At 43.4% G+C, this 27,648-nt stretch overlaps 1 protein-coding gene across 13 annotated transcripts in view; it reads right to left on the reverse strand.

The window, feature by feature from the left end:
- Positions 1-480: 480 nt before the first annotated feature.
- ASH1L (ASH1 like histone lysine methyltransferase) overlaps positions 481-27,648 on the reverse strand; it is a 156,111-nt gene continuing 128,943 nt past the window's right edge. For 9 of the 13 annotated variants that reach the window (XM_065574255.1, XM_065574260.1, XM_065574266.1 and 6 more), the window contains 18 exons: positions 27,059-27,265; positions 24,258-24,404; positions 23,218-23,326; positions 22,875-23,036; positions 22,584-22,678; positions 19,396-19,553; positions 17,817-17,969; positions 17,302-17,356; positions 17,066-17,198; positions 16,266-16,514; positions 15,777-15,863; positions 14,824-14,914; positions 9,315-9,453; positions 8,818-8,990; positions 8,294-8,460; positions 6,753-6,793; positions 5,666-5,967; positions 481-2,747 (listed from right to left, as the gene is read on the reverse strand). In XM_065574255.1, the coding sequence (XP_065430327.1) occupies positions 2,656-2,747; positions 5,666-5,967; positions 6,753-6,793; positions 8,294-8,460; positions 8,818-8,990; positions 9,315-9,453; positions 14,824-14,914; positions 15,777-15,863; positions 16,266-16,514; positions 17,066-17,198; positions 17,302-17,356; positions 17,817-17,969; positions 19,396-19,553; positions 22,584-22,678; positions 22,875-23,036; positions 23,218-23,326; positions 24,258-24,404; positions 27,059-27,265 (2,560 nt within the window). In that variant the 3' untranslated portion in view covers positions 481-2,655. Of the gene's footprint in view, positions 2,748-5,665; positions 5,968-6,752; positions 6,794-8,293; positions 8,461-8,817; positions 8,991-9,314; positions 9,480-14,233; positions 14,304-14,823; positions 14,915-15,776; positions 15,864-16,265; positions 16,515-17,065; positions 17,199-17,301; positions 17,357-17,816; positions 17,970-19,395; positions 19,554-22,583; positions 22,679-22,874; positions 23,037-23,217; positions 23,327-24,257; positions 24,405-27,058; positions 27,266-27,648 lie in introns of those variants that run through there. The other 4 variants (XR_010594080.1, XM_065574259.1, XM_065574261.1 and 1 more) reach the window with 4 other exon arrangements.

The following is a 27,648-nucleotide window of genomic DNA, read 5'->3' on the forward strand; positions in this document are numbered from 1 at the left end:
AATTGGGGCAGTGATCTGAGGGCATACAATTGCCCTTGATTTTGGATATGGTGATTTGGATATGGGCATCATATTCATAGGTTTAATGACTCATATACCAACCTGCCAACATGTGCAATCAAGGTTATACATCCCTCTAATTCCTAATACTGGATGCCTGGGCCTTGTGCTGCAGCTCCATTTAGGCTCCTTGCACCTCCACTGTGATTCATATCAAGGTGTATTCAGTGCCTGCACACATGCTGTCAGCATCCTTTCTACTACAGGCTGTACAGCAGCAGGAAAAACAACAGCACCACAACTATATCTGCTCAGTATGCCAACCGTGATCAGGCAATGTGATATTCAAAGGAGATGGGGCAGCCATACAACTTAAAAAAAGGCTGTAAGAAACTTTGAACACGTCACAGGAACTGTTGGGACAAAGAAGCAAAAAAGTGAAATCAAGGACGTGTGAAAGAAAAACCCCCACAAGTTATCAATAGGAAAAGTTTTTCCATTTAATACTAGACTCTCTCAGGATTGAGATGCAGGCTTTTTATGCAATTACATCCAATGTTAAAATTGGTAATACATAATTTACAAAGATTAACATCAAAACAATGATCTATTTAGATATGCTTTTGTAAAAAGGAAATATATTAGCAGCATTTATTTTCAGCAATCACACAGCCTACACCCATGCAGACTAAGAGTTCATATCTATTTGCAATAATGTAGTGCTTCCTGGTCTTAAAACAGCGATCCTGGTGACACACTGGTCTTCTCATTATTATAAAATAACCAAAAAATAAAAAAAGTCATTAATTTCTACACCAGTAAGAAAAACAATTCTTTGCACTTACCTAACATTTGATTGTCTAAAAAACATTTTGTTTAGTCTTTCAACAAAAGAAAGATAAAATGACAGAGCTAGTGTCTTGCTTCTGTATGCACTTTATTTTTTAAAAAGTTTTTAGTGTTTAACACCGTTTGAGACAATGATTTCTGTTATTAACTAAATGAGACAACCCAAAATTTTGGACATGCGATATTCCTACTACACGCACGAGTATTTTATACTCAGGGTTCCTGGTACTGTACAGTGCTTCTCTACAGTAAGAAAATATTCCAAACTATTTTCTTATTTCTTTTTTTTTAATAAAATATTTTTTTCCTCAAAGGGTTTTTTCCTTTCTTTTTTTTCTTTTTAAATCAACACATAAAAGTTAATGGAATGAGTCATGTTCCACTAAGAGTAAAATAATAATTATAATAATAACAAGAATGTACATTAGGACAAGCTTGGTCCATTAAAAAGGAACATGTAACTACCGTATTGCTTTACATCCACGCAGCAGATATATACAACTTGGCACATTAAAAACTGTTTTTTCTTATAAGAACATCTAAAACAGGACTGTATATGCATATGTACGTCTGAAAGACAAAAAAGCAAAGCTATTTTAAAGGGGCAGTGTATGCCTACTGCCCCCTCCCTTTGCCACTAGCAGGGCCTGACCCAGAGACAGATGACAGCTTCACGGCACTGGGTATTGGGGAAGGTTACATGTTGAAATACAGGGGATCCCAGTACAGCACTAGATTGTGGCAAACTATGGCAATCACAATTTCATGCAGTGAAAAGTTAGCGCCTTGGCTGTAGCCTTTGGGAGCAACACTTTCATGACGGCAGAGAGAGGGAGTGGTAAAATACACTGTCTCTTTAAGAGACAGACGTTTTAAGCTGTACAGTTAGAACACAAGAATAGTGTTATTAGTTGATATATTCTACAGTTCACAACAAATACTCGCTCTGAATACTGCTTGACGGTTCATGTAGTGAAGGTTTCTTTTTTTATCTTCTTTTAACAGATTTTAATTTGCACAACACATTGGACACACAAGAACCACAGCTTATCAAAAAAACCAACAGCAATGGTGTCGTCAGGATTCGACTCGCTTTATAAAATTTCTCTGCAGAAAAAATGTGAAAAATTACACACCCCCATTTCAGGATGCGGAACAACAAGTGCTTCGAACAACCAACTCTCGTTTCACTCTGAGCTGACTGGGGGCTTTTCCTCTCTACAGATCAAAGGAGCATCTGGGCACTGGCCGTTTCACGGTGAACCTTTTATACATCCTGGTACATTTCTTCCCTCTCTGAACTTGTGCAAAACTGAGGCCGCTCCTTTAGGGCAGCCTTTATTTTAATCCATTGGGCCTTCACCCTCCCTATGGACTTCATACATTGGTACACGCCACTGGCAGTGCCAACGGTATCTTGTACAATCATAGGACAACTGGTCTGTATGGGGAATATTCTCATCAGAGTAAATCAGTCCTCATCCTTCTATTTACCCCCTCTTTTTCCCTCCAAGTGGGGACATTAAGCAAAAATAAATTAAATCTGACCATCTTGGACGAATAATCACAAGGTTTTCTCAGTACCTAACATCGATACAAGGCACGCCCAACAACACACACATCATAAGAGCACTGCAGAGCAAGGCAGGGCCACCTGCCTGCCCAGACTTCTAAGTGCTAACTGTATTTATGTCAGTTTTCTTCTACCCATCTCTCCTTGGTTGGTGTACAGGAAGGAAGGGGCTTCCCCATCAGTCTCTAGCAGACCTGGTAGTGGACTCCAGATCACAGTCTGTTGCTGGGACATCACTTCCTGAAGCTGCTCTCCAGGATGGTGAGAGTACGCCTCCTCAATTTTCTTCCTGATCCTTCCTCCAGCAGGTAAGTGACATCAATAGCTGCAACAGACCACAGGGTTCTTAATAAGGAGCTGATACAGTAGTACTCATTGTACCTGATGCTCTAGTATTAATCCCTGTAACATGACAGAGGAGTGTGGTCTACTGGTCTGAGCTCAGAAACTCCTAGGCTCTAATTCTGATGTTACATTAAACTCTCTCTAAGGCAGGCCTGCACAACTCGTAAAGCGGCAAGGGCCAAATTACTCCAAAGAAAACAGCTGAGGGCCGAACCCCCCCGGCCCCGCCAAACCCCACCCCCAGCGCTGCCCACCCCTCCCCCAGCACCGCCCAGCCCCCCTGAAACACAACACCTCCCCCAGCGCCGCCCTCCCCATGGAAACCCCCCAGTGCCGCGGAAACACCCCCCAGCCCCGCCCAGCCCCCCTGAAACACCCCCCCCAGCGCCGCCCGCCACGCAGAAACAAACCCTCCTTCCCCAGCGCCGCCCCACCAAAACAGCGGTATTGAACCTTTGTAATATGTTATAGCGGGCTCCTAAGGTAGTATAATTAAGGTAAAAGAAAAATGTCTTTTTGCTAGAAGTAGAATAAGATCTTCCCTCCACTTTGTAATCAATTGCCCTGTTGAATGAATGAGGAAGGCATGGAAGGCAGGCACCTCCAGACAGCTGCAACCCTTGGAGAGGGGATGGGAGCCAGACCAGAGCAGTAGACCAGGTCAGCCACCAACTCATCGCTCGCCTCCTCAGTCCCCCTCCCCTGCTGCCAGCTCACCTGCACCCCCGCCACTGCCCGCCCGCCTACTCACCCCCCGCCACTACCCGCCCACTCGCCTCCTCAGCCCCCCTCCCTCACCCGCCGCTTGCCTATTCACCCCCTGCGGGCCGCACAGTGAGCCCACACAGGCCACATGCGGCCCCCGGGCTGCATGTTGTGCAGGCCTGCTCTAAGGCATAGGGCAAGTCTCTAAAGAACTGATCCAAAGCCCACTGAAGTCAATAAGAGTCTTTTAATTCACTTCAATGGGCTTTGGATAAAGCCCTCAATCTCTTGTGCCTTTCTCTCAATCTTCTCATCTGTAAACCAGAGACAATAATAATTAAACTACCTATCTCACTGGAGGGAGGGAGTGAATAATTAGTAATGACAATGCGATGTGAAAGTCCTATATAAATGCCTGTTTCATTATTAACAGGAGATTTCACTCATCTATTTAGTGGGAATTGCAAATGCTTCCTATATAGGGCCCTACCAAATTCTTGGTCCATTTTGATCAATTTCATGGTCATAGGATTTTAAAAATCGTAAATTTAATGATTTCAGTTATTTAAATCTGAAATTTCACAGTGTTGTAATTAGACTCATAGACTTTAAGGTCAGAAGGGACCATTATGATCATCTAGTCTGACCTCCCGCATGATGCAGGCCACAAAGCCATCCCAACCCCTTTCCCTTGACTCTGCTGTTGAAGTCCCCAAATCCTGTGGTTTAGAGACTTCAATTAGCAGAGAATCCTCCAGCTAGCGATCCCTGCCCCATGCTGCGGAGGAAGGCGAAAAACCTCCAGGGCCTCTGCCAATCTATCCTGGAGGAAAATTCCTTCCCGACCCCAAATATGGCGATCAGTAGAACCCCGAGCATGTAGGCAAGAGTCTCCAGTCAGACCCTCATTGGCCATTATACTATTTACCAGCGATGGCACACTGTTCCTTTGACTAAAATCATATTATCCCATTAAACCATTCCCTCCATAAACTTATCTAGCTTAATCTTAAACCAGACAGATCCTTCGCCCCCACCGTTTCCCTCGGAAGGCTGTTCCAATATTTCACCCCTCTGACGGTCAGAAACCTTCGTCTAATTTCAAGCCTAAACTTCCCCACGGCCAGTTTATATCCATTCGTTCTCGTGTCCACATTAGTACTGAGCTGGAATAATTGTAGGAGTCCTGATCCAAAAAGGACTTGTGTGGGGGTGGGGGTCGCAAGATTATTGTCTGGGGGTGTGTGGTACTGCTACCCTTCCTTCTGCGCTGCTGCTGGCGGCGGCACTGCCTCCAGAGCTGGGCAGGTGGAGAGAGACGGCTGTTGGCCAGGAGTCCAGTTCTGAAGGCAGAGTCACCGCCAGCAGCAGCGCAGAAGTAAAGATGGCAGGTACGGTATTGTCACCTTTACTTTTGCACTGCTGCCTGCAGAGCTGGGCCCTCAGTCAGCAGCTGCCATTTTCCAGCCACCCAGCTCTTAAGATAGCAGTGCAGAAGTAAGGGTGGCATGGTATGGTATTGCCATCCTTACTTCTGCACGGCTGCTGGTGGGGCATCACCTTCAGAGCTGGCCACCTGGCCAACAGCTGCCACTCTCCGGCCACCCAGCTCTGAAGGCAGTGCAAGAAGTAAGGGTGGCAATACCACAACTCTCCCTAAAATAACCTTGCAATCCCCTTGCAACTCCCTTTTGGGTCAGGATGCCCCAATTCTCACCTGTGAAATCTGTATAGTATAGGGTAAAAGCAAATAAAAGACAAGATTTCATGGGGGAAGACCAGATTTCATGGTCTGTGATGTGTTTTTCATGGCTGTGAATTTGGTATGGCCCTATTCATAAGAATGGCCCTACTGGGTCAGACCAAGGGTCCATCTAGCCCAGTATCCTGTCTTCCAACAGTGGCCAATGCCAGGTGCCCCAGAGGGAATGAACAGAACAGGTAATAATCAAGTGATCCATCCCCTGTCGCCCATTCCCAGCTTCTGGCAAACAGAGGCTAGGACACCATCCCTGCCCATCCTGGCTAATAGGAAACATTTGTGCGGAGAACACCGGGCACAAATCATGTCCAGTAGCAATCAGTTCAGTTAAAAGCATTTGCTTTACTAATATGCCGTGCATGACTCCAAAAACAAACCTAGAGAGGAAATCATTGTATTGCAGTGTACTGAGGGAAGGGGTGTTTGCTCACCATTTTTCCCTGGGATTTTCTCTAAGAGGTTGAGCAGGATTTGATTAAGTCTCTCTCTCTGAATATGCCGCCTTTCCTCTGGAGTGCACAGTTGCCTTGTGACAGAGTCACTTTCCTCCACCTTTTTGTCATTCTCACAGCCCTCACTAGAGACTGCCTCTCTCTCTGGCTCTTCCAGGCTGCGCATCTCATTTGAAGCTTGTTCTTGGCTTGCTAGCACATCCTCAATGAGTGGAAGAGGATCTTCTTCTTGGTTCAGGTCTTTGATCTGTGGCTTTGAGCGGTCTGTCTTCCACGATGATCTAGCAGGGAGAGAGAGGTTTAAAGATCATAGTTTTGGAGACACTTGACAGAAAGGTCAATTGTCAATGAGTCAGCAACCCCAGCTGTGGAGGGGCTTATTAATTTTCTATGGTTTGGAGCCAATCACACAGTAGAATCCATGAAGGGGAAATCTGCAGCCAGACACAGTAATTATAAAGCATGAGAGGCAATGCCCATAGCATTAGCTTACCTTGCAAAGCTGCAAATGTTATTGCACATTTCCTGGGTTACTTCTGCATATTTAAAAAATAAATATAATTCTCCTACTACCCTGAAAAATTATTTTTTCCCCCCAAGTGCCTAAGCTCAGGATCCACTGAGAACTTTCTCTCTAATCTTCAACAGTCTTGACTAGTGTTTTTAACCCCCCAAATGGCATAAGACTGTGGGATCTCTGAGAGCCTCATCCTGATGTCAATCTGCATCACCCTCTGTTTAGGGATCTCTAGTGGCTATTCTGCCTTTGCAGTGGTGGGCCCTACAGCTCCCATGACACGTCTCAAACTGCTTCTGCCCACTTTCAAGAGCACCTAACCCCCCTCTCTTTCTGCAAATGTGTTTTAGGAGGATTGCTGCTGGCTCCATATTTATTACTGTTCCCTGTCACTCGTATCTGTTTGAATTTTGAGCAGGTTGTTTTTAATTACTTGGCTTTACTGTTTTTACAGCATCTCAAGGGTATTGATAGGGCATGGGTGGTTTACAAATAAAAACAACTATCCCACCTCTTTCACTAAAGAACAACTCAGTAGGTAGGACTCACCTGCCTCCATTTCTCTTGTAGTTGTCTGGTACATAATGAGGCTACAACAATAATAAAGGTCACAGTTAAACAAAGCACTAAGAGCTCACCATTGGACAGTATAAAAATATCACAAATTAAATCCAATGTAGAAGGAAGAGCTGGCCTGCCTCATGCATTGGACTTTAGTGGCTTAGGAAAAGGAATTGAGACCCATCATGATAAATACAGGGTGAAGGCAGAGAACTAATCACCCCTTAGGACCAGTCCCTATTACTCATCTCTTAACACTGCAACCCTCTAGGTCTCCTGGGTAAGTTTAAAAATCAGTGGGATATTTTGCTATAAAACACTCCTATTCAGAGAGCCTGATTTTCCCTCTGTAGGAATATGGAAAGAACCTCTAGATCAAATACAAGAGCTCGCTGCTCCTGAGGAGGAGAAACAAGCTCAGCTATGAAAGCTCTGCCAAGTCAGGTGCTTCTGAGCTTGGGGACTAAGCTGCTGACACTGCTAGGGGAAGGGGTGTGTACAGGGAGCAGCTAGTATTTCCAGGGAGTGGGGTGGTGAGAGAGACAGGAAAATGTGAAGGTATCAATGCTTGAGATAGGGAGAGGCACTGCACTCCATGGTCTGGTAGCCTATCTGGAGTTCTCTTTTTGATAAGAGACATGTCTTTTTCAGTGCTGAAGGTCAATGCTATGCAATTTAATGGCGCTGAGAGAGAAAATTTGAAATTACTCTTGTTCTCTTGAGAACCGTTGTTTAGGGTTGGCTGCTCAAAACAACTTTTAGCAGAGCCACGGACTTGGGATAGTTAGACACAGAATGTGAGATGCGCTTACACTGTAAGCAGTTCGGGACAGGGAGCAAGTCTCTAAACAAATTAATGTTAATAATGTTACTATTAATATTCAGAGGGGTAGCCGTGTTAGTCTGAATCTGTAAAAAGCAACAGATGGTCCTGTGGCACCCTTAAGACTAACAGAAGTATTCGAAACATAAGCTTTCGTGGGTAAGAACCTCACTTCTTGCATCTGAAGAAGTGAGGTTCTTACCCACGAAAGCTTATGCTCCCAATACTTCTGTTAGTCTTAAAGATGCCACAGGACCCTCTGTTACTATTAATATTAACGCCCAGGAGTACAAAGCCAGCACAGACAGGGTAACTGTGGGGCTATTTTCTGTGAAGTTCACTGAAATATGAAAATGTGCTGCAACTGCTGAATTGTTGCTTGAGTCAAGGTTCAAGTTGTCTCCAGCCAGGAAAGTCCTTGGTGAAAGCAGCACTGGGGTTTCTGTTGGAAACCAGGATGTTCGGCCTTACACATCTCCATTCGTTCTAAGTGCATTTGCCTGAGAATTGGCAATGGTCTGCCTGCAATCAATTTTCTTTTCAGATTCTTTTCTGATCAACTTTCTATCCAGTCTGAGTGTAATGTTAACATGTCAGTTCTCCTTGGTTTACCAGGTTTCATTCAGAAGCAGGGAGGCAAGAGTTTTCCAAGACTGTGTTCTGTCTTATATTAAGAAACTGAAAGGTCATTAGAAGAGACACTTACTGAGAAGTCTCTCTTGGGTGTGAGTTTCTTGGGGAAGTGGTCAAAGGCATACGGCTTGGTGCAGACAGGATAGCGATTCCGGTGGATTTTATAGAAGAGGTGGGCTGATTTATCAAGGCGGTAATCACAGATATACACATCCTGCTCCTTCACTCCTTTTGGCCTCCCTGCAGTTACAGCAAAAACCAAAGTACATATAGCATTCCAGGACAAGAACAAACAGCATACACTATGGTATAGAGATTTATTGTGAGCACTTACACTGAAGTCCCAGCTACTCTTGTTCTACTCAATTCAGATTCGTAACAAACAGGGGAATCTCTAATTCAATTTAAGAAAGAAACTTCCTTGCTCTAATCCCACTATACACCCATCCACATGTACAATATATGAAAAAACTAATGAGTAGAGAAGGAAAATGCAAGGAGGTGGGGCTGAGGAGAGCTGATGTGAAGGGTAAAGAGGAGGAAGGGAGCATTCTCTATTGTAAGTGTTTATTTTCTCACCGAATAAAGCCTGCTTACCTTTACAGTAGGTATAGAGGTCCAGCACACAGCAAGTCCCCACCACAGCCTCTAAGGGGATAATCTCATACAGTGGCACCCGGAACAGCTCATTGTGATAAAACCTTCGGGAAGGGGAGTGGTGGGTTTCATGTGGACGGAAATAATGATGACCAAATGCAAACCGCTCCTCTCTGTTAAAAGGTGTGAGAGACAGAGAGACTATTTCCCTTGAGCTGTGGTTTTGACTTCACTTTATGCCCTATATTCACCACTTTTTTTGAGTTATCTATATTGCCCTTTTAGCATTGGTTATGACCACAGACAAGGTCACATCAATGAGCCTTGTGTTTTCTTGTTTACCCCTTCAGCAAATACCAATTCCAGTCTGATCTCTAGATCTTGTGTCATTAAAAAATAACCTTTTCTTTACACTATTTAAAGAAGACGATTGCAAGTAATTCTATTTTCGGCAGATACCCAAAATGTCTTGAGTGCAGAAGGTGCCTTGAACATACTTTTCATTTTTCCAAAGTTTTTCTATGCGGAAGATATCAAGTTTCTCCCTGTTAATGTGGGATAGCAGCCGGTAGGACTGCCGGACAGGGTGCCCATCTGGAGTTCTTCGGCTGTCTCTCATCAGATATACGCAGTCACCTGGCAATAGGCACAAGAGACACATCCTGTAAAGAACGTCTCGTGTGACACAGTGGTCCAAAAACAGAGAAGAGGCTGGTTTAGTTAAAACAATAACATGACACAGCTGCCCCATATTTAACTCTGAAAGAGTAAAATACAACTAATGCAGAGCCAGTGAACAAGGGTCAGATTGCATTGGTCTCCTTCATGACACATTCTTCTAGCAGAGAACGAAACATAACTTGAATTTTATGTCCCCAGCCAAAAATGGCGACACAGATTCATTGATTCCAAGGCCAGAAGGGACCTCTGTGATCAGGGGTTTGACTTTCTGCATAACACAAGTATAGAACTTCCCCAAAGTAATTCCTAGAGCATATCTTTTAGAAAAACATCCACTCTTGATTTCAAAATTTTGGGCGACAAAGAATCAACCATGACCCTTGGTAAATGGTTCTAATGGTTAATTACCCCCACTGTGAAACAGTTACTCCTTACACCCAGTCTGAAATTGTCTAGTTTAAACTTCCAGCCATTCGATCACGTCATACCTTTTTCTGCTAGACTGAAGAACCTATTTGTTTCCCATGTAGATACTTAATAGACTTTACTCAGGTCACTCCTTAATTATCTTTCTGTTAAACTAAACGGATTGAGCTCCTGGAATCTCTCAATATAAGGCATGTTTTCTAATCCTTTAATCATTCTCATGGCTCTTCTCTGAACCCTCTCTAATTTATTAACATCCTTCTTGAATTGTGGGCACCAGGAATGGACACAGTACTCCAGCAATGGTCACACCAGTGCCAAATACAGAGGTAAAATAACCTTTCTAGTCCTACTCGAGATTCCCTGATTTATTCTTCCAAAGATCATATTAGCCTTTTTGGTCACAGCGTCGTACTGGGAGATCATGTTCAGCTGATTATCCATCATGACCCGCAAATCTTTTTCAGTCACTGTTTCCAAGGATAGAGTCCCCCATCCTGTAAGTATGGCCTACATTTTTTGTTCCTAGATGTATACATTTAGCGGTATTAAAACACATATTTTGTCTTGCACCCAGTTTACTAAGAGATTACATGGTGCTCTGAATCAGCAACCTGTCCTCTTTATTATTTACAATTCCCTCAATTTTTAGGTTATCTGCAAACTTCATAGTGAGGATTTTATGTTTTCTACCAAGTCATTTATAAAAGCATAGGGCCAAGAACAAATCCCTGCAGGATCCTACTGGAGACACACGTGACTGATGAAGATTCCCTGTTTAAAATTACATTTTGAGACTTATTGATTAGTCAGTTTTTAATCCACTTAATGTGTGCCATGTTAATTTTATATTCTAGTTTTTTTAATCAAAATGTTATGTGGTACCAACTCAAATGCCTTAAGGAAGTCTAAGTATATTATGTCAACGCTATTACATTTATCAACTAAATGTGTAAACTTATCAAAAAGATATCAAGTTAGTTTGACAGAATCTATTTTCCATACACTCATGTTGATTTACATTATTCTCTTTAAATTATTTTTTAATTGAGCCCTGTATCAGGTGCTTCACTGTCTTGCCAGGGATTGATGTCAGAGTGACAGGCCTATAATTACCTGGGTCATCTTGTTTATACTTTTAAAAATCAGATACAGCATTAGCTTTTATCCAGTCTTCTGGAACTTTCCTGATGCGCCAAGGCTTATTGAAAAATCAACATTAATAGTCCAGTGAGCTCCTTAGCCAGCTCTGTTAAAATACTTGGATGCAAGTTATCTGGACCTGCTGATTTAAAAATGTATAACTGCAGTAACTTCTGATGATGTGCTATCACCACATGATAAGACTATATCACGTTGTTTCCCCCAAATACAGAACAGAAATATTCATTGAACACTTATGCATTTTTTGCATTATTAATGATGATTCTACCATTTCTATCTAGTAATGGATCAATACCATTGTCAGTATTCTTTTTGTTCCTATATACACCTCTACCCTGATATAACGCGATCTGATATAACACAAATTCGGATATAACGCGGTAAAGCAGCGCTCCGGGGGAGCAGGGCTGCACACTCCGGCGGATCAAAGCATGTTTGATATAACGCGGTTTTACCTATAACGCGGTAAGATTTTTTGGCTCCCAAGGACAGCGTTATATCGGGGTAGAGGTGTATTAAAAAACCCTCCTCATCATCCTTAACTCTGCTGGCCATAGATTTCTCCCTGTGTCCCTTTGCTTCCCTTATCAATTTTCTACAATTCTGAACTTCTGATTTATTTTCATTACTATCAACTTCCCCTTTCTTCAAATTGTGTTTTATTTTTTATATAAATAAATAAAAACAGTTGACTTCACTCACTTCTAAACTAAATTGATTTTTTTAAACCAGCACAGCCTTATTCCTCAATTGTGGCTTATTGGCGATCTATAAGGAGTTCTTAAATGATTCCCAATTATCAATCACATTTTTCTGATTAAATTCTTCCTCCCAGCTGACTGACCTCATAATTGTTTTCAGCTTTGTGAAATTCGCCCTATTAAAGCATCAAGTATATATATTACTTGTGCACTTTATTCTGCTTGCACATTATAAATGCAACCAAGTCATGGTCATGTGTACCCAAGCTACTATTAATTATTAGCTCAGTTATCAGTTCTTCTTTATCTGTTAGGACAAGGTCTAATAAAGAATACCTCCCTGTTGTTTACAATGTATGAGAAAATAAAAATAAATTATTAAAGGGGGTAGGACTGACAGCAAAAGAGGATTTGGCTAGTAAAACCTGTTATTCAAATTTGTAATCGTAACTGTAATGTTCTCTAGGCTACCTAGAGAACAAGTCATTGATGGGAAAGAAGATCAGTGATCAAAAAAGCACTAAGCCTCGGACTACTCTCACAGAACTCTAACAGGAGTAAAGCTCCTGAGAGTTACATGCAGCTCAGAGGAAATAGATTAAAGAGAGCCGAGCAAAGAGAGCATTCTTCAGAATTGTGACTCTTTGCTCAATGTAACCATGGGACCATGGGGGGGGGGGGGGGAGAGGGGCCAAGTGGGGCAATTTGCCACAGGGCCCCCATGAGAATATAGTATTCTATAGTATTGCAACTTTTTTTTACGGAAGGGGCCCCCGAAATTGCTTTGCCCCGGGCCCCCTGAATCCTCTGGGCAGCCCTGGACAATTCCATGAACTTCTGCTTGCTCTTTACCAATGAAAGGAAGAAATAGCAGGGAAGTGAGTGTGGCCCAGAATTCAGAGCAAGCGAGAATGCTAGAGAAATGCACAGTGTCATTCAAAATGCCACCGGATTTAATGTGCAATATTTTAGGATATTTCCAACTGTATTTGAATCTATTCACAATGAATGAAAAACTGTGAAGGCCCCAGGACAGCAAGTTCTTCAGCCCAAGACAGTTAGTGGTTCTGTGTAGGGCCCTGCAAAGCTGAGCCCTTTTTACATGCAGACAGAAACTGGTGTTTGTTTGCAAAACCCACTATCCATTTGTATTCTCCTTACAGACTGATATCATCTGGGAAGGGGAAAAAATAGCTTTTTCAACTAACTTCTCCCACTTCAGTTCAGAGTAGGTTCAGTCTGTGCCTTGGTTACTTCCAAAACTTCACACAAGAGATGCCAGGCCACTGGGGCTGCAGTCTGAGAAGTCAAGTTCCATGAAGACCTGAAAGGTCTCATGATCCCTGGGCCTTTTCAGTCAATTTTTGGATTAAATAAAAAAAAAAAAGTTAAATATATCATTTGTCAAATTTGTACATATTAAAAAGGGGCTCTGAGACTCCTCCACCTCCTTTTCCTATTAAAAGGCCCGTGAGGCAAATCTTCCATGCTGAGATAGGCTGCTGGCCACCCAGCTGAACACTGGGAAGCAAATCAGAATGTTTAAAATCTCTGACATACTAAATGAATAAAGTTTCAGTTTTTTAAAACAGAAAAGCAACTTTAGCTCCGTCTGCCACCCATAGGGAGAAAGCAGAACAACTCCAGCATCCACTGTACATGACTCTCACCTCTTAGAGCATCCTGAAGTAGAAACATAGCCAGATCGGTGAGGGGGAGAGCTGTGGCTCAAATGCATTTCGTCATTGACCTCTGGACACAGGGAGAGCCTGTCTGCAAAGCCAGGGCTCAGATGACTAAATTTTAAGCATATTTTCAATTGGAAATTTATCCAAAAATTATTCATAGGTGAAACAGGAATAACTCCCCCTTGTCCCTGAAAGGCAGTTTGCAGCTGTGAGAGTGCCTCTGTGCCACTGTTCCTGCTCCCTGGGGTGTCCCAAGAGCTGTGCAAATCTCAGGCCATTGGTGAATTTATGGTATGGAAGTTCCCGTTTATTCTACAGAGTACTACTCCAATTGCAGAGTTTCCTAGCTCTGTATGTTGGAAAATCTGTGCCGCCCTGTTATTCTGACAGCTCTGTATTGAATGGGTGGTTCAAAATTGACCTCAGTACATTGATAATACCTTGGGTGTCTCAAAAAACAACACCACCACCTAGTTGAAACAGAGAAACTAGAAGAAAGAGAAGGAACAAACCTAGAAGCCCAATATCCCCCCAGTCAGCAACCCAACAACAGAAACCAAAACATAAAGAGGAAACCAAATGTCTTTGGTGTGGCCAAGATGGTTGCTGCAGAGGGATTCTAAGAAAGGATGAGGAAATGAGCATCCCAGAGTCCCACACAAAGGATGGAGAAGGCACTGCTCCTGGTCTCATTTTTAGTTACTCTCCCCTCTCCTGAAAAGTCTCCCATCCCCCCACACCCCTTAATAAACATACCAACTGGTTTAACTCATTCTTGATCAGTTCTCTTTATATTGTATGGATCTCTTTCTAACCTTGTCTGTATCTGTGGGATGAAATTAAGAAAAAGAAAAATTCAGGTTCAATATCAGGAAGTCTCCTGACAGAGATCTCTATGAGATCTGACTCCTACAGGGCTTGGGGCTTTGAAACAATGACTAGAAGTATACACTGTGAGGAGCAGAGGAAGGGATGGATGATCTAATTGGTCTTTTCCATATCCAGCTTGTATGATCCTATGATCTATTCAGCTTGGTACCAAAGTGTGGCTGAAGCCCATGCCTTCCTTCTTTGACTTGCTCTTTCCTGTTAACTCCCAGCAGCTGTCTCAGCTTTCTCTCTTTGGCCAGAAGGAAGCTTGTGCCTCTGCTAAAGGAACGTAATGCCTACCCATCAATCAGTACGTATCATTTCAGCCTCCTCACTATGTGTCACCTGCAATAGCTAAGAGCACAATTTCATATTCATATGAAAGATGCATGTGCTTGAATCAAGGTCAAACCAGAGAGCTCTTTGTATCTTCCTTTCTGATGGAAATCACAGCAGTCACCAGAGAATGCACACACCTTGGCGCAGCAACAGGTCATCCCGTAACAGACAGATGAAATAAACACAGCCCGGCTGGGCATAATGGGGACGAGGAATCATGGGGACCTCCTGGCAAAAGAAAGAAATGAACTGGTGAGATGGGGTGACCCTTTCATTACATCATTTATAATCTGTCCAGCACTGGGGCAGAGGCCAACCATATATGCTGCCCTTTTGGAAATGCTCAATAGAGCTGGACACAGAATAAGAATTAATATTTAACAGAATTAAAGAGGACTCAAGGAGATTGTAATGTAAAGCTGGAGCGCCTCAGATGCGCATTTCCTGTCATGTTTGAGCTGTCAAAAGCTCTGGGCCTCATAATTTTATACTGGCCTAATAAAAAAAGTAGTAGTATATGCAGATATACCTATCTCATAGAACTAGAAGGGACCTTGAAAGGTCATCAACTCCAGCCCCCTGCCTTCACTAGCAGGACCAAATACTGTCCCTGACAGTTTTATTTATTTTTTTGCCCCAGATCCCTAAATAGCCCCCTCAAGGATTGAACTCATAACCCTGGGTTTAGCAGGCCAACGCTCAAACCACTGAGCTATCCCTCCCTCCAGACTCTTCAGCCTTGGAAAAAGGGGAAATGCTTCTGTGCAGTTTCTCTTTTCCTGGGATAGGAGATGTAGGATTCTGGCTACTAACCTGCTGCCAACTTGATTATTGTTGCAGCTGATAAAATCTGGCATGGGTTGCTTCAGAAGCTTGCTTTCTACCTTTGCTAGCCCAAGAAAGAGAACTGTGAACTGATCCCACACTATTTGCAGGCCAGCACAAAGCTGAGAGCAACAAGAGTTCATTCTTTACTAATTCCATAGATTAGTTACACTCTGGCTAACTGGCACATGTAATAATATAAATGCAAGAAGTATTACAGTTTATGATTGTTACATCAGAGCAAAAGCAACTGAAAATAGTTTACCCTGTCCACGGATCGAGGGTCACACTGTTCACACAAGTAGTGTTCAACATCAGAATTTACACCCATGCAATCGCAGTGCTGCCAAACCTACAAAGAAATCCCGATTAGGAAGACGTGGATTATAATTTGTAAATAAAAAACATCTCCTCATGAGACAGATTAAGAGAGCATAAGAACAAGCAACCAAACGGTTGTCAGATTAAAGACAATAAGATCCATATGCTGTTGGCTTTTATTCATCATTGCTGAAGTTTTAACTTCTCTATATAAAGGTATTGCTGGCTGTTTCATGAGTGTTAGCTCCTATTCCTAGTAATTTATTTGCATTTCCTGTGTGGAAACAGCGGTGCTAAGTTCTCTTTGGAGAGAAAAGGGAGATCTGGAAGGGGAACTCTGCCCTATCAGCTGTGTGGAAGCTGTGGGTATAGGAACTATTCGCTACGGGGAAGGTGGAGCTGGGCACTCCCCCTCCCTTTTGTTCCCCCTCACCATGCACTTGTCACACTGGATCATGAGTCCTTCATCTTTGTAAAGGCCACAGATGCAACGGATTACATCCTCATCTTTCTCATGCCCATTCTCCTTCTCACAGATGGACGTCTCACTGCTGTCAGCTTCGCTTGCTGTCTCCCCCACAATCTCATCGATCTGGGCAGATGCCTCATGGCGAGCATTGTAATACGCCTTCCGTAGTCGGCACACATCACGTCCAATCGGAGACTTCCTGCCATAGTATTTCTGAATACAAACAAAAGAAGCAACTCATTCTTCTGAACACCCCCTACCTTGGGCACATTCATCCACTCTGCCCACTTCAGTGTGCATCCTTGGGAGATGACCTGCTCTGCTGGCCTCATGTACCTCTGGGTAGATGTATTCACTCTCCCCACTGCCATGTTTATGGGTCAGATGTCCCTGCCTGGCCAGCTCTTGTGTACCTCTGGGGCCTGCCCCATATGTCTTAGAGGCAGGTGCATGTGCCTTGGCTATCCCTATATGCCCCTGAAGTACAATTTAGTTCCTTTGAGAAGCACCCTGGTCTCTTCAGGCTGGAAAGTTGCACACTATTCACAAGTCTTTACTTTGTTGGCACCATGTAGCTGGAGCAAGTTGAAAGAGCAGGCTGAAGTGAACAAGTTACTAGTATCATCTCTCTGCTCTCACTTGGCTTGTCAGAGGAGAGTTATCTGAATCTCTCTCTCTGTTGCAAGAATCTCTGTTGCCATGACCATTAATTCAGGCCACACCCACATTGCCTGTGCAGTAGCTTTATGCCTTGGCATCCTCACCTCAGCATTCCGGAAGACCTTCAGCATGTCCCCATCAAAAGCTTCCACAGTTTTATAATACCCAGTCAAGATCTGCTTCTCAATGGTGGCAAGGTCCAAGGGGTCAGAGATCTTCTCATAGTAATCTGCATTTCTAAAAGAGGAGGGAATCTATAGTGTCATTTTCACCAACACTTCAAAGATGCACAAACCTGTTGGAATAAAATTACAGATTGGTCTGAGAAGCAAGAACTTACTTTTTCTTAGGAGGAAGGTTCAGCAGTGGAGCTGCGAGAGCCTGCCTGGAAGAGTCTGTAAAGGAAGCACAGAGTCGAACAGTGCTTTGCCATATCAGAATTAAACAAGAGCTGTAAACAGTGAACTCAGTCTAAAGAGAGCCCCCTTTTCACCCTCAGACACAGGAAACAGGAATTGTTGGGTATTTTAAGGAACTGGCTGTTGGACACTCTTCACATGTACAGGATTGGAGATCAGTTCATACTGCAGCAGCATCTTGCACACTGAATCATAGAGCTAAATCTATGCAAAATAACTTTTGTAGGACAGCCCCACCTGTGGTGGCAGGAGAAGAGATTGTGAGAAAGGGAGGGTGAAGCTGGGGGTAGGATAAAGGGCAATGGAGAAGGGGTTGGTTGAAGTCCTGAAATAAATTTATTCTTCTTTAATACGTTATGCTCTGAAGACCCTCATCCCTGTGTTCTGAAGAGGGATAAGGTCTCAATGCAGGCTGATAGCAGAGTGTCTGCTTTACCTTTGTAGGAGATGATGCTGTCACAGATCTCCTTGAAGATTTGTGCAAGGCGTGCAGCACGAGCCACTTCAATGTTCTCCTCAGCTGCAGCCAAGCGCCGTGTTCGCACAGAACGGGAGGTTTGGAGGGCTGAGAACTGGGTCATGAAGACATCTGAAAGAAGGGACAAATAAAAACCTTTATATAGAAGTTCTACCTCAAGAGGAACTAATGTCCTCTTCTCAAATTGAATACTTAAGATGACACCACATGGTGTCTCCTCTCCCACACCAAGTTCAGAAGCATATTTCCTGTTAGCATTGACACTGATTTGGGTTACAATAAAAAGTAAAGGGTCAGATTCACTGGTATTCTCTGGCTATTTTGTGCTGCTCTAGCCAGCTAAGCTGGATTTATGGCTATGTTGTGTTGCTACAGTGGAAAAAAGGAACCAGAACAAACTAGGGAACGTAAACCAAGGCTAGGTCTACACTACGGGGGGGTGTGGGGAGGGGGTCGACCTAAGATACGCAACTTCAGCTACATGAATAGTGTAGCTGAAGTTGCGTATTTTAGGTCGACTTACCGGGCTGTGAGGATGGCGGCGAGTCGACTGCTGCCGCGCCACCGTCGACTCCGCTTCCGCCTCTTGCTGCGGTGGATTTCCGGAGTCGATGGCAGAGCCATCGCGGATCGATTTTATCGCGTCTTCACTAGACGCGATAAGTCGATCCCCAATAGATTGATTGCTACCCGCCGATCCAGCGAGTAGTGAAGACGTGCCACAAGGCATGTGGGTCCCAATTTCTCACTTAGCTGCCAGAGGGGAGCCAAATGCTGGAATGGGGTTGCATGGGTATAACTGAGGGCAGTATTTGATCTTCTGAATGGTGCAGTGTTTTGGAGAGGGGCTTGTAACTTTCCTTTGGCAGTCAGGTCCCATCCCCATAACAGATGGCAAGCCAGAAAACCTTGTGTCCCAAAGGCCTAAACTCAGAGAAGCTCACTGTTCTGAGGATAATGAGAACTCTCAAAGTTAGTGTGGACTGCTGCTGCAGGTGCTGAGCAGCTCTTTTCTCATTAAGGACCAATCCTGCACTGCATTATTTATGGTGTTATGCCAATTTCCTAAAATGGCCACATCAGGTTTCTCCTTTTCTGAAAAATCACCTGTGGGGAGAAAGGGCAGGAATTCCAAATGAATAGCATTTCCAGTGGGAGCTGTGAGCCTTCAGGATCCAGAAGAGGAACACAGGAATTTCTGTACTGAATAGACCAGTGGTCTATCCCGTCCAGTCCCTGGCTCTGACAATGGCCAATACCAGATGCTTCAGAGGAAAGTGTAAAACCCCATAACGAACAATAATAAAATAATATGCCTATAGAGGGAGTTTCTTCCTCACTCAGGGTGACAGTGAAAACAGATCTGTACATAAACACCCCGATCAGTATTTGAAAAGCTATTTGGACTTGGTAGCAACTTTCTATTGGCTCTGAGAACTGATTTGAATTATCCATGGGTGTAAACTTTCACACCAATGTGATTTGACTAGGTCCCCCAGAAGAAAGAGGTAACAGCAGGAGACTGTGCAGGCCTCACCAGATTTGATGTTGCCGTCATCGCGGCAGATTCCATTCCAGCGATTATATAATGATGCAGAGTGGATGTTGTCACTGACATGTTTCACTTCCTCTTGTTTTTGCCGAATCTTCTCCCAATTCCGTACCAGAAAAACATGACGTTTTAGCACAAAATTCCTGCAAAAATTAAAAATGTTCATTTTCAAATCACCTCACTGTCTGAATGTTGGCTATGGGAAGCAGAAAAAAGAAGGCAACAGCTTAGATATTCCCCGATCCATTTGGAAGTACGGTTGGGATACCACATGCCATCTATTATGCAGCATGCCAGAACTCCATTTGGAGGTAGTGATGGGAGCCTTTTGTTTCAAATGGGTTCATGACAGTTTAAGGCTTGTTTTCTTGGTGACTTTTGAAATGGCAGATCATGTGTTATTGAAATGGTAACTAAGTGGTGATGATGGTATGTCTGGAACTTCCCTCCAGTAGTGTGGTTCTTATTAGTGACAATGGTAATGATAAGTAAGTGCATGTCCAGCAATGAAGAGTTTGAAATGCTGCATCCCTCAAGTTTCTGTTCTGTCACCTCTGTAATACCTCTTGGAGAGATAATTCCTAAATACATCAGTTTGCTGATAACACAGTTATAGATCCATAGATTCTAAGGCCAGAAAGGACCATTGTGATCAACTTTTCTGACCTCCTATATGGCACAGGCCAGAGAACTTCCCCAAACTAATTCCTAGAGCAGATCTTTTAGAAAAACAACTGCTCTTATGTTCTTACAGTGATGGAGAATACACCATGACCCTTGGTAAGTTGCTTCAATGGTTGATTACTCTCAGTGTTAAAAATTTACAGTTCATTTCCAGTCTGAATTTGTCTAGCTTCAACTTCCAGCCATTGGATAGTATTATATCCGTCTCTGCTACACTGAAGAGTTCATGAATAAATATTTGTTCCCCATGTAGGTACTTTTAGACGGCAATCAAGGCCACCCTTAATCTTCTCTTTGTTAAACTAAACAGATAGACTCAAGGAGCTCAATCACTAGAAGATACGTTTTCTAATCCTTTAATTATTCTTGTGGCTCTTCTCTGAACTCTCTCAACTTTATTAATATCCTTCTTGAATTCTGTACACCGGAACTGGACACAGTATTCCAGAAGCAGTCACACCAATGCCAAAACCAGAGGTAAAATAACTTCTCCACCTTTACTCAAGATTTGTGTGTCCAAAGATCACATTAGCTCTTTTGGCCACAGCTCATGTTCAGTTGATAATCCCTAAATCTTTTTCAGAGTTACTGATAGAATCTCCCATCCTATAAGTATGGCCTACACTCTTTGTTCCTCGATGAATACATCTACATTTAGCCATATTAGACCACATATTGCTTATTTGCACCCAGCTTACAAAATGATCTAGAATGATCTGTATCAGTGTCCTGTCCTCTTCATTATTTAGCACTGCCTCAATTTTTGTGTCATCTGCAAACTTTATCAATAATGACCATGTTTTTCCCCAAGTCATTAAAAAAAATAATTATATGGCATAGGACCAAGAACCGACCCCTGCACGACCCTGCTAGAAACACATCCTTTTAGTGACTGCCCCCATTTACAATTACATTTTAAGACCTATCAGTTTAGCTGGTTTTTAATCCATTTAATGTGTGCCATGTTAATTTTATAGCTTTCTAATTTTTAATCAAAATGTCATGCGGTACCAAGTGAAATGCCACACAAAAATCTAAATACATTGCACCAACCCTACTATATTTACCAACCAAACTTGTAATCTCGTAACTGCCCAAAAGGTCTAAGAGCTGCCACCACATCATGCCTGCCACCCTGCATTATTTACGCTGGCTGCCTGAGGAAGTAGTTGACTGAGTTTAAGGTCATCCTGTTGGTCTGCGGAAGGGGTCAGAAAGTGGATCTGGGCAAACTGTAAGGGACTGGGGCACAAGCAGTCTGGCCTAGTGATGACAGCTGGGCTGGGGTCCACACATCAGGGACATGAGCAAGGGTCGGAGGAATCACTAGAGCCGGGTTCAATAAGCATGAGTCAGGATCAAAGTCAGGCCAGGGTCAGAGACCAGAGATAGTAGCAGTCTGAAGTCGGAGTCAAAATTAAGCTGGAGTCTGCGTCCGGAGATCAGAGGTAGTACCAAGCTGGAGTCAGTAGGCAAGGGTCAGGGTTAGGGTCAGAGTCATGCTGGGATCAGAGACCAGAGATCAGGAGCTGAGGTAAAGTCTGGAATTGCAGCAGGCCCAAAGTCAGACAGCTTCCTGGGGCACCCTCCAGGGTTAAATAGGGCGCTTGGCAGAGGGCCATAGGGTACTGTCACTCTGGGTCCCTTGGGCGGTACTTCCTGCGGCGCCTAGTCTCCACAGTGCTCCCTGGCCATAGCTCTGAATGGCCCCCTGGTGGCACTATGGGAATGTCAGCTGTCCCAGGCTCTTCAGACCCAGGTTCTAGTCCATGGATCCTTACATCTTCATCCTAATGGCAATCTGTGCCCTGACAGTTCCACCACTGTATTGGTGAGCAATGCTAAGGTGTGGAACTTGCTCTCCTGGCACATCTCTCCCCACTTTTAATATATGCTGCATAAAAAACATTACACATTCTCTCCCTACTATTTTCCTTTCTAAAGAGGTCTTAATAAATGCATCAGGCCAAACTGCTGCCTGCCCTGTTCTACTCATTGCCAGCCATGCCAATGCAATGAATTTTGTTAGTTGCACAGGAAAAACCTTTGTGTGGTTGGTTCCACTCAAACCAGTACTTCATGTTGATTGGTTCTGCTTCCCTGCCAGAACAGCAGCAGAGAGCAGGCTGAGGCATTCTACACTGGACTGAACAGGTGTGCCTGATTCCAGGAGTAACACAGTACCCAGGAGCAATGTGAACACTGATGCAGTGTGCACATTCTCCACCCCACTAGTACTGACCCATTCTAAAACAGTGATTGGAAAGGCCATCCTAATACTAATGCCACAATTTTAGATTGAGGACAATAGAGCCTATCTGATCCACAACAGATCTTAATACTTAAATCTACTTAACACAGATCCCAGCACCCCTTCTTCTTCAACTGGACATTCTGTGATGCCTTATTTTATGGAGAAAAGATTCATTTTGATTTTATAGCAACCCTTCATTGCTGGGGAGAAAAACAACACTGAAATCCTTCCTTACCTTTCTCTGTTGGACATGGGCTTCATCTGAAGCTGTGGGGTCAGCCTGTTTGGCGTGTTCACACTTTCACTACTCTCCTCTGGAATGTGGCCCCTCTGTAAAATAGAGAATTCTGGTGAGAGAAACCAAGGACAAATGGTACGGCAATTCATTTGAGCAACTAATCTCTGAACATTGTCTCTCCAGTTTTCTATGCACATACATAACAAATATGCTTCACCTTGGTCTGGTTGAAACAAACTGACTTCCCAGTAACCGGTTTATCTGAGAAGAGTTGGCTTCAGTACTCACCCCCTTCTTTAGTTTGTGCTTTGACTTTCTCTTCTCTTTCGATCGTCCAGGCCTTCTGTGTGTGGTGACAGGCTGGGTGGTTTTTCCTGAGAGTCCATTCATTCGCTGACTCTTGCCCCCAATTATTCCTCTGCATTTGTCAAAACCACACTTGCAGAGTTGCTTTGAAGTAAAGAGAATACTTATTTTTTAATCAAATCACAACAATGGAAAAATCTGTCAATATTACCAAATACCAGCTCACTCACATATAACACAGTGTGGCATTGTTAATAACCCCTAATCTGCACAGAATCGTTCATCTTTTGAGAGACTCATCTAGGTTTAGTAGTGCGAGCCTCACCTGTTTTTCAACATTAAATGAGTGAAAATTGTAGTCGTAAGTCAGTTCAGTACCAGCAGGCATGTCCTTAAGTGCGTACAGCCCAATCCGGTAGACACCATTAACAGACCTGTAAAGAAAATACAATGAAAATGTCCTGGCTTTTATCATCATCCACGGGCCGCAAAGTCTGGAGGTGGTAGCCAAAAGAATTGGCAGTGGGGCGAAATTAGGCTTGTCCATAAGAACATAATCACAAATCACATTAGGCACCACAAATTAAAGAACCACCCCCCAGCACCAAAATTCACTTATTTTCAGGGCTTCATTCTGAACCAGAAACTAATATTTGACCCCACATTATCACTGAAAAAAATCTATTAATTCTATTACTTTCCATAATTGTTTTTGTGTTGAATTTTCATGTTGATATGAAGGAAAAACTAATTAGCACTGGGTAAAGAGACACTAGGTACAGACAAGCACGGCACGCTTCCACACCATGCTATCCTTAATATAAATCCTATTATGCTCACCCAACATTCCAGTGTAAAGCCACCCCTGCAAATCTCTGCTAATACACTCAATCCCTACCCGCTGTATTTCCTGCTATCCTAACACTAGGGTCTTTCCTAAGTAGAGAATAGTGGTAACAGATAATGGTAAATTCTGACTATTTTACTATTATCCTAACTCACAAATACATTTGAACTGCCAGAGGGGAAGAGCATATGGATTTATCTTACTGCACCATCTAGTCTTAATGATTTATAATATCGTAGCAATATGACATACATAATGTAGGAGCTTCCATACCAGAACAGACTATTTAGATCCATGCAGGATGGCAGCCTGCCTCAGATGTGACATTTACCTGACAGCAATATGGTACAAGTCTTACACAATACAAGATCCTTAGTCAATATTTTGATGTTGTTTCAATCTCTGCCCAACTCACCTCTTCCCTATTTCGAGACCAACTTCTCTAAGATGCTCATCCTATCTACATTTTAACCATGGGTATAGCCAGAGGTCCAGCATGTACAGTATTTGTTTCTTACCATTTCTGCATCTCGCAGTTAGGATTACAGCTGTGGTTGATAAATCGAGCCTCGTTGCCCATGCGATAGCTGTCAATCACCATCCCACTGTCTAAGTTCAGGCAATAATGATCACTGTGATTATGGTACTGTTCAATCATCCGGTTCCTAGAAAGCAACACAGGAAAGTTCTTGTGATTTCAACTGTCAAAGCAAAGCACACACATAGTTAATATGGAAACAGAATGTGCAGGAACTCTGGGAGGTGGCTTTAGAGAGATAATTGTAACACTTTACATTTACATCCAGAGATAGAGGATAAGCATTGTCACCTCTGTTTTTACAGATGAGGTAACTGAAGCACAGACAAGGGCAGTGACTTGACCAAGGTCACTGAAAGAGCTGGGATTAGAATTTGGGAGCTGTTCCCTCCAGACCATGCTGCCTCTTGTTCTGCAAGTTAATTGTACAGATTTCATCTTGGTCACATGCACATAGCAGTGGACTGTGCAAGTACAAGGCTGCTGGTTTGTGTGCATATATGCACAATTTGTATATATTCTCCAAAATCATCACTCCTCTTCATCTTAGTTTTCTGGGTGTGACGTTACACCCCATAATGCTTTATAGAAATATGCTTATGAGTGTAAATATGACATAACTGGAGTATGTTTTATGCTAGATATGCCATGTAACGTATCTTTGCAAAGGTTATGATCTACTGAGTGTGTTCATCCTATTTGTATGAATGTATCATTCTTGTATCTAAAACTAGGAATATAAAATATAACTCTGAGGTCCTATTGTAGTTATGCAAAGTGTGGGCCATTAATGGTGGTTTGGAATCTTGATGGCTCCCATTAACCAGGACAATTGGTTGTAAATGGCTCTGTTTACTTGTAAATCTTCCTGTATACGTGTGTGCTGGCAAGTGGGTAATTAAGTCTTACAGTGACATGTGATCATGTCACCTGAACTGGAATCCATCTTTAACCTGGTGCTTTTCCATTTAGAAGGAGGGGTGGGAACCCAGAGAGGGACAAAGGATTCCCGCCTTGAACCAAAGATATATAAGGGGGCGGAACAGAAGAAAGGGGGCTGCAATCATGAGAAATCCCCTAGCTACCACCTGAGCTGGAACAAGGACTGTACCGGAAAAAGGATTGGGTCCAGACTAGGAAGGAGTCTAGTCTGTGAAAGAAGCTTATTGGAACAGCTCTGAGGGTGAGGTTTCATCTGTAATCAGTTTCTTACTGTATTAGGCTCAGACTTACGTGTTTTTGTTTTATTTTGCTTGGTAATTTACTTTGGTCTGTCTGTTATTACTTAGAACCACTTAAATCCTACTTTTTATATTTAATAAAATCACCTTTTGCTTATTAATTAACCCAGAGCAAGTAATGAATCCCTGGGGGAGCAAACAGCTTGCATACCTCTCTATCAGTGTTATAGAGGGAGAACAATTTATGAGTTTACCCTGTATAAGCTTTATACAGAGTAAAACAGATTTATTTGGGGTTTGGATCCCATTGGGAACTGTGTATCTGGGTGCTAGAGACAGGAGCCCTTCTTAAGCTGTTTTCAGTTAAGTCTGCAGCTTTTGGGGGATGTAGTTCAGACCTGGGTCTGTGTTTGCAGCCATAGGCGCTGACTTCCCCTCTTTCCCATGGGTGCTCAACCCCCCTCTGCCCCCTGCCCGCCCCCACTCCATCCCTCCTATGAAGCCCCGCCCCTGCCCCGCCTCTTCCCACCCCTGCCACACCCTCATTCCAACCCCTTCCCCAAAGTCCCCGCCCCAACTCTGCCCCTATTCCAACTCCTTCCCCAAATCCCCACCCTGGCCCTGCCTCTTCCCCGCCTCCTCCCCTGAACATGCCACGTTCCCGCTCCTCCCCCTCCCTCCTGGAGCATGCTAACGCTGCCAAACAGCTGTTTGGCGGTGGCCAGGTGGGAAGTGCTGGGAGGTAGGCGGAGGACCGGGGACACGGCATGCTCAGGGGAGGAGATGGGGTGGCGGGTGAGGGAAGCTTGGCTGCCAGTGGGTGCAGAGCACCCACTAATTTTTCCCCATGGGTGCTCCAGCCCCGGAGCACCCACAGAGTTGGCGCCTATGTTTGCAGCAGGCTAGCATGTCTGGCTCAAAAAGACAGGGAACTGAAGTCCCAAGGTGCCAGGGAAAACGGACTCAGAGGTAGTCTCAGCACATCACGTGGCAGTCCCGAGGGGGTTTTTGTGACCCAACCCATCACACTGGGGTTGGACAGTTTCCTGGGCTACGTCCTAGGATAAGAGCTACTCCTCCTTAGCAGTGCAGAAATGGATTCAGCCATGTCAGCAGCTCACTCTTCAGGTAAACATATCTATCTTCTGACTGAACCCTGACAGTAGTTGGTATGGAGTTAACTTGACTAGGGACTTATTCCTTTCATCAAGTATTAACGATCCCACATGTTGTTCTTTGTCTCTGTATCTGCCTGTAAAGGCTCATTTCTTTTCCTATGCAATGCTGCTTGCTGATTCTGTCTTGTACAATTGGAATCCTGTACAGAGCTTGTTTCTGTATCAAATTCATATTCACTTGTGGCATTGGGCATTTACAGAACAGATGTTACAGAGACTAATCACCTTTCTCAGTTTGACTGAAGAAAAGTTTATTGATTAAAATGATAAATTCTATGCATTCTGCCTGGTGCTAGTGGATAGAAAAATACTGCCCCTTCCTTCCCTCCTCATACTTGGTAACTAATTCCCTACAGGGAATAACGTGTTCTCAAAGCTACTTAGTGAGTCTGCCATTTGAAACAGTAATGACAAGTTTCTACCTGAATTCTTGTTCACTAACAACTTCTCCCAAATATTCGATGATAAACTGTCCTGCTTTCAGGGGCTCTTTGGTACGAATACCCCATCCTTTTTCTTCAGCACGGAATCGTTCCAGACACTGCACCCACTCATGTCTCTGAATCCGCTGGTTACAACATTGTTCACCACAAGGGCAAGTGTTAGGGGAACACTCAGCAAAGATCATTCTAAAATCAAAGACAAACAAGCTAAAGGAAATGGTAAACATACATGGAGAGCTGCTGTTCAAGCAAAACACACTGTAAATCCTTTTAAAGGTGTCACTTTTCCCCAAATCTCTGATGATAATGGGATCCCCTTTCCTTCCTCTGTCACAAAACTGATACTATCTCAGTCCCAGTTCCTATCTCAGAAGTAGCAATGCAATGAGCTGTCTTTCACATGGAAATTTGTAGGTCTACACACCCAAGTGAAGATGCAGAGCCAAAAAAACTTTAATTAGAGCTGATTGGGAATTTTTGACACAGCTTTTTTTGGTTGTAAAATGGCAATTTGTCAAAACAGAAATTGTTCCCGGGAAAGGACTGGTTTCAGTGAATTTCTCAGTTCA

The sequence above is a fragment of the Chrysemys picta genome, chromosome 20, assembly GCF_011386835.1.
Source record: "Chrysemys picta bellii isolate R12L10 chromosome 20, ASM1138683v2, whole genome shotgun sequence".
NCBI classification, from domain to species: Eukaryota; Metazoa; Chordata; order Testudines; family Emydidae; genus Chrysemys; species Chrysemys picta.